Source organism: Engraulis encrasicolus, chromosome 3 (assembly GCF_034702125.1).
Source record: "Engraulis encrasicolus isolate BLACKSEA-1 chromosome 3, IST_EnEncr_1.0, whole genome shotgun sequence".
Classification (NCBI taxonomy): Eukaryota; Metazoa; Chordata; class Actinopteri; order Clupeiformes; family Engraulidae; genus Engraulis; species Engraulis encrasicolus.
This window is the reverse complement of record NC_085859.1, coordinates 50,343,958-50,351,408: the sequence shown is the minus strand read 5'-3', so window position 1 is coordinate 50,351,408 and position 7,451 is coordinate 50,343,958. Positions and strand designations below refer to the sequence as shown.

Genomic DNA, 7,451 nt, shown 5'->3' with positions numbered 1-7,451 from the left:
TGTATAGCCTGGAGGGTAGGCCTACATGATAAAAGATTGAAACATTTTCCATTCAGTTATCAGAGGATGGTTTCGTCTTTTGGGTCCATCGTTACCACATAAAACATTGTTAAACATCGGCATGTGCATTTAACATAATTGAAGCATTGTGTAGCCTATGCATACATATAGGCTAGGGGGTGAATTCAGGTAAATTGAGCTACTTTTTTTTGCATATAAGCGAATGGCCCAAAGTTGCCCAATTTACCTGAATTCACCATATAGTGTGTGTGTGTGTGTGTGTGTGTGTGTGTGTGTGTGTGTGTGTGTGTGTGTGTGTGTGTGTGTGTGTGTGTGTGTGTGTGTGTGTGTGTGTGTGTGTGTGTGTGTGTGTGTGTACGATTGATTGTTCTATTCCTTGCTTTTTGTGTAATTTGTAGAACCGAAAACCATCTCTGCAACTTAAATTGACTGTCATAATCAAGGATAATTGTATTGTGTCCTTCCTTCTTGGTGTGTGTTGCCAGATTCATGCAAATTTTGGGGTTCTTCTACCTTGCTAGCAAAAGGCTCACTAAGTTAAATTAAAATCTAAAAAAATAAAAGTGTTTGTGGGGCAAAGTGTCTGATTTCATGTGAAATGACACAAATAGGTCTTATAGGCCTACCTGCAATTTTGATAATTCAGTCTTTTTTAACAGGTAATATGTTGACCTTGTACTATTCTCCATCTTATGTATGGATTGAATGTTTTGAAAATGGCAGCATTTTTGTTTTATTCACAAAATTCCAAGTGCCTGAACTTTTTGGGAAGTCGGTTGTATGTAATACTTCTTGTTGGTAATCTCGATGATGCCATCAAAACAGTAGGATTCAACATTAAAATGCAGACTGTGAAGTAGAAGGCTTGAGATGAATTCCTGCTGACATTTTAAAGCCCTCTTTTCTGCTCAATAATAACGTTCAACTTTCGTGTCATGGAAGTTATTATCTTCACCTTCACCTCAGTGTGTGTGTGTGTGTGTGTGTGTGTGTGTGTGTGTGTGTGTGTGTGTGTGTGTGTGTGTGTGTGTGTGTGTGTGTGTGTGTGTGTGTGTGTGTGTGTGTGTATGTGTTTGTCACACATTACAAGGATAGTGCAGTCCTGGAAAAAAAAACCTGGAACTTCAAGGGACACACATTATGAAACACTCTCTGTGGTGTTAACGTCTAACATTTGACCCTTATCTCGCTTGGGCCTGCATTACTACAGCTGGAAGCCACTATAAAGAGCATGTGACTAGTCAAATAAAAAAGGCCACATGTCAGTCAGAGCGAAACAGAATATCACCATAAAAGTTTTTTTTTCATGATTTTTTTTTTAGAATTTGAGATCTTAAAGAAGCTACTCAATGCTTCAGAAAACACTATTGAAAGCATACATTTTGCCTTTAAAAAGGGCGAGCTTTATGTCTTTTAGACGTGCCGAAAGCTCACAGATTCTTACAGATTTTTCAGATATCATCAGATTCCTGCATGTAAAGTGTCGTAAAGTTTAAATCTGCACTCTTAGGATCTATGATTTACTCATTATGGCCCTGGGCCTACTTGTGGTCTGTTTGCCTGTGTCAGATCACATATGTGTGAGACGAGCTGTCTGTAAGTGGGTCCTCATTAGTTGCCTGGCCTCCAGTCATTTTCCACTTGTTTGAAATGGCTGGACCGGATTATTTACAAAGTGAGCACACACTTGCACCAGAAACGTACTTTGACTTAAAAGAGGTAAAATTTAACAAAGGCAGCCTATTTTTTTCACCTTGTGTGCCTGGATGAAGTATACGTCAATAAAGAAAAGAACACACTTGCATCAGAAACATTAACACCTACTTTGATTTAAATGAGGGGGGGGGGGGGCACAAACAAGATGAATTGTTTTCATTATTGCATGGTTGGCCTCGATATATTTATAGGCCAGTTGGACCGAGTTCAAACAAACAGCACTACTCTTACATGGAGGCCTATGGCAGTTTGGGTTCACTTAGTAGAATTTATCAGAGTTCTTCAGTGTGATGTATATTGTTCCATTATGAAAGGCCTTGCCCATCATCCAAAAACAGATGTGGTGGTGGTCTCAGCCATGCAACATGTGAGGTAGGGTAGCACTGTTAATATACTACTTTATTGCTGCACAGTCAGTATGTTCAAGACCTTGGCAGAGAGAAATCAAATGCCACATATTTCCACTTCAAATGAAATAGCTTGTATACAGGAGGCCTTGAAGCCCATTTCTGGAATGCAGTTTTAGCATGCATGCACGCACGCACGCACGCACGCACACACACACACACACACACACACACACACACACACCAGGGCTTGAGTTTAACATTTTTGCTCATGAACTGCCATGAAATGAATAAGCCCAGGTACAGCATTAAAATAAGGATGAGAAAATAGCTTAATTTATTTCATAGAAAGTGTAGAAACGTTGTCCACTTTGCATGTTTTTTTTCTTTTCCACTTAAATATAATACAAATAAATAATTTATTTCAAAGGACTCCAAAAGCAATGTTTGAAAATGATGCAAACGCTTTAGTTTGAATCTATATTTTCCACATGTATATCTTACATCTCACCACAGCGCCTCTAATCTTTGTAGGACACTTTCAGGTGCACTACATACACAGGTCTTCTGCTTTGAGATTCAGATCCCTTAAAATAATGTAACATCACTGTTCAAAAACCATGAACTACACACATAACTCTTCAACAGTAGCCTAGGCGAACAATCCACCCGTCATCATCAACTTGATTGTTGTTGTTTACTGATTGATTTCCGGCCATTTTGCACCAAGGTTCATAGTTTGTCCTGTCTGTGGCACAGACTGCAAAAGGAGGGCCGCAAACAAGTAAAGGATGACAGATATGGGTTTATAAACAGTCTTTTTTCCCACGTGAATTCATGCCCTCTGGCAAGAAAAAACCCTCACAGATGTGCACTATACTTTTGTTGTGGTTGTTGTTGTTGTTGTTTTCCCCAACCAATCTTCTTCCTTGGTCACACCAGTTCTTTGCTTTTGAGAATGCCTGGCATAGTAGGCCTGTGGTGTGGAGCAGGGGTTTCCAACTGGTTCTGACCCATCAGGGGCCACCATTTAGAGTGAGCAGTAGTCTGCGACCCACTGTGTTTTCGCAAGTATGTATATTTGTATTAGTTACACTGCGCAGCGAGTCACAGACCACCAGCACTACCTCCACGGCGCACCAGTGGACCGCGGACCATTGGTTGAAAACCCCTGGTGGTGTGGAGGATCACTAGCCGGCTCTCACCAGAGCTGTGTAGTGTAGTTCTGCTTAGCTCCACCAGGGGGCTCTACCAGCTACACACACACATGCCCGGTCCTATTTGGATTGGGAAGCTCTCCTGCCAGAAAATTGCCGGCACAATTGTGGTGTTAATAACAATGGCGGCTTGCATTGAGGAGTCGTGTGACAACTCTACCCCATACGGAGGGCGGTTTAGAAGGAATTTGTTGAAGGCGAGGATGGACAATGTATCCATGCCCTCTGAAAACGAATCCAATGTGCGCTCTCCCAGGCCTAGTGGAGCTCGCGAAGCTGTGCGGCACTACAGGTCTGGCGAGAGTCAGGCTAGAGCATCACACCACGATTGGGAGGAAGTGGGTGGCGGAGTTCTTCCTCCTGGTCTTCCGTCCCCGTAGCGGCCTCCCGTTGGCGCTCAGGCTCACGAACATCTGGCGCTTCCTGTTTCGCCACTCGGCCGAGGCGTACGTGTTGTAGCCGTTCTCCTCGATGCGCTCCTTCAGCTTACAGTTCATGCCGTACTCTCGCTGCGGAAGAGAAGAGAAGAAAAGAGAAGAGAAGAGAAGAGAAGAGAAAATAATAAACCGCAAAGTAAAAGTTAAGTTCCCCCTACAACCTTTGTTTTCTCACTGTGGAGGAACCCAGACAACGTCTCTAAGCTCATGCCACACACTGGCTGCAGAAGAGAAGAGAATTATAGACCACATTATAAACATTAAACATTGCCCTAAAAAAATAATTTGGCATTGTGGAAGAGGAACTCCTAAAAGTCCTTTCAGGAACCTAAAATTTCTGATAGGTACCTATAAACATACAGCTTACAGTTCATGCCGTACAGTGCACCACAGCTGTTAGCCCCTTAATGCGCGCCGTACCTCCAGTGGCACGCTGTAATAGTCATTGAAATGTAGCTACCATAGCACTACAATACTATGACACAACACAGGCCCTTTGATAATGCACTACGACTTGGTCACTACCATACTGGTAACAACAAATTTATAAAGCCCTTAAGGGGTTAAAACTCATGGCAAATACAACGTATATATCTCTTTTCATGCAGAAAAAAATTCTGAAGTCAGAGAGAGAGAGAGAGAGAGAGAGAGTCAGAGACAGATAGAGAGAGAGTTTATATACTCACAGCGCCATAGACGTCCCCTTTCTTGTTGATCGCCAAGTAGTAGTTGCTATGGAGACCCCTGACGGCCACGATGCCAACATCAACTGACGTGATCTCCAGGATACCTGGGAAGTAAACAAACAAAATGTTTAGGGGGGAAAATATGTGCACTTACAACGCATCATAAGCAACACGATGATGCAGAGACTCTGTTATGAGCTTGTTGTTACCAAAATGGTAATGATGGTAATGACTATGTAATGTCATAGCAATGTTGAGATGTAGTTGTAGACAGTGAGTGCCAATCTGCACCAACGCCCTACTTGCAGCACAGGTGGTTCTTGGTTGGGTAAGATTGGACTGAAAACAGAAAAAACTTGAAGAAGAAAAGATGCTCTAAATTTCAGCCGTAACTACGATGGCTGTTCATTAGTTCTTTCTTTCTTTATTTTTTTTAAAGATTTGTTTGGTCTTTATCTGATAGGACAGTGTGAGAGGTAGACAGGAAGCAAATTGGGAGAGAGACGGGGAGGGGGCGGCAAAGGACCCGGGCTTGGAATCGAACCTGAGTCAGCCGCATGGTAGGCGAGTGCCCTACCAGTTGGTCACAGCAGAGCCTAGGTTCATCAGTTCCCCCGCTCCCAAGGCCAACTCCTGGAGTCCTCTAGGTGTAAAATGTACACTCTTGAAGCGCCCTTGTGATCTTTGCTTCTGTCATGCTGCTCATCTTTCATACAGTGTTCCCTTTTCATGTTTTTTTTTGGTCTGTGATTCGGGCAGACTGAAAAGAATGGCAGACCATGCTGAGATTATGTTACTCCTCCTTATTACCTCAGTAAAGTTTTGCCTGATATGGCATTACTGAAACCTTAAACGGATATGGCCACCAGTTCAGAGGAAACGTTGGTGAAGCAACATGTATTGTGGTTAAAAACGTGAATATCCTCCTACTACACACTTCCCAGTATGCTTTTCTTATCAAGAAGGTAACCCTTATCCAGGGACGGATTATGATTCCATGGGCCTCTGGGCCAGACAACAAGAAAGGCCCCCCTGCATGGTTTTTGATAGTTTGAAAAAAAGATTCAGAGTTTCAGATCAGATGTTAGAGACGAGGTTGTTGGGATTTGGGGGTATGCCCACTGAGAAAATGTGAAAATACAGTTGTTAGAAGTGTGATTTCAATGCAATTTATATAAAAAAAGAAATATAGCGGCTTGGCTCTCAGGGCTCCCCTTGACTCTTGGGCCCCTGTGCCTGGGCCCAGTAAGCCTGAGCAGTTGTCTGTCCCTGGGTATCTGCTGACCTCTGACACCAAATGAGAAGTCCACAAAGATGTTTCCTCTTGATGTGGTCTTTGACCAGCCTCCACACGCTATCATCATTAATTCAGCCCCTCATTTCCCAAAGAGACACCTTTGCCTCAACTGTAGTCTTTACCCATTGACATCCTTTTCACCTCGTGATGTTTGGTTACTCTATCCTGATAACCACAGAGAGAGGGAGGGGAAGAGAGGGGGAAGAGGAGGAGAGAAGAGGAGAGGAGAGGAGAGGAAGGGGGTTGGTGTGAACTTCGTAGGATTGTCAGTAGGGCTGCCCTTTGATCCGAGTAATTGTTGAAAGGTGGCTCCTTCCTCCACGGCCCATTTCTTTCTTTCTTTCTTTCTTTCTTTCATTCTTTCTTTTTTCTCCTTTTTTTCTTTTTTCCCCCCTTTAACAGGCAAAGCGTGTCTGTGGCCGTTTCAGCTGGCCCTGTTTTCATGTTACATGTGGTTCAGGGTTTCACAAGGTGTTGTTTGCAGTTAAGAACAGGGGACATTAGAGGGTGCGTGTGTGTGTGTGTGTGCGTGCCTGCGGGCGTGCGTGTGTGTGCGTGTGTGTGTGTGTGCGTGTGTGTGTGTGTGTGTGTGTGTGCGTGTGTGTGTGTGTGTGTGTGTGTGTGTGTGTGTGTGTGTGTGTGTGTGTGTGTGTGTGTGTGTGTGTGTGTGTGTGTGTGTGTGTGTGTGTGTTTCCATGTGTGTCTGTGTTTCCGTGTGTGTGTTAGTGCCCTTGTGCACGTGTGTGTGGGTGTGTGTGTGTGCGTGCGTGCGTGCGTGTGTGCGTGCGTGCGTGCACTTTTCCATCTCTGTGTGTCTTTTTTGTCGATTTTCATCGAGACATGCTATCCCCCCAGAAAAAAAAGCTCAATTTGATGCATTGGCCATCTCCACTGCCCACCTTCCCCCTGCACCCTGCCCCTGCCCCTGCTAATGCCATATTAAGTTCCAGCTCCAGGCTAGGGCTAAGGGACGAGCGCTAGACCAACAGCAAGATCTGTGAAGTGGTGTTGCGAGCGGAGTGGTGCGGAGCAGAGCAGAGCTGAGCTGAAGAGAGCGGAGCTGCAACAGAGTAGAGCGCTGAGACCGTGACACAACAGCAGGCAGCACTGAAGATCTGAGAGACTAGAGTGTCCCTTTCTGTACAGGCTCGGGTTGCAGGTATCGAGTGAGGGTGTAAGACAATCTAACCTGCTCCCTGTCCGCCCTGTAAACAGAAAGGCTGGGGGCTGGAGCGGTGGGGGTGGAGAGGGGGATGAAAGGAAAGAGAACAGAGACGGGATGACAGAGAGACAGGAAGGGATTAAAAAGGCCTCAATGATCAGTGATCAAAGGCAGGCTGGGAGCCCGGACAGAGGCGGACAGGGATCACACACGGAGCAGGAGACAGCCAGCCAGCCAGCCAGCCAGGGAGACGCGAGGCACTCACACACACACACACACACACATACACGCACACACACACACACACACATACACGCACACACACACACACACGCACACACACACACACACACATCCCAGAGACGGACAGGGAGCGAGGGAGAGAGAAAGAGAGGGGGGAGAGAGAGAGGGAGACAGCAAAAGAGAGTGAGACAGAGCAATCTCGTGAGAGAGAGGAGAGACAAGGGGATAGAGATGGAGAGAGAGAGGGAGGCAGCAAAAGAGAGTGAGACAAAGAGCAATCTTGTGTGAGAGAGAGGAGAGATACTGGGAGAGAGATGGAGAGAGA

The 7,451-nt window shown here is 45.1% G+C and overlaps 1 protein-coding gene across 1 annotated transcript in view; it reads right to left on the bottom strand.

Moving 5' to 3' along the window:
• Window positions 1–3,482: 3,482 nt before the first annotated feature.
• Window positions 3,483–7,451, bottom strand: part of fgf10b (fibroblast growth factor 10b) — a 19,027-nt gene continuing 15,058 nt past the window's right edge. The window contains exons 4-5 of the mRNA XM_063194213.1: window positions 4,421–4,528; window positions 3,483–3,806 (exon numbers count right to left, since the gene is read on the bottom strand). Coding sequence (XP_063050283.1) covers window positions 3,619–3,806; window positions 4,421–4,528 — 296 coding nt within the window. The 3' untranslated portion in view covers window positions 3,483–3,618. The remainder of the gene's footprint in view (window positions 3,807–4,420; window positions 4,529–7,451) is intronic.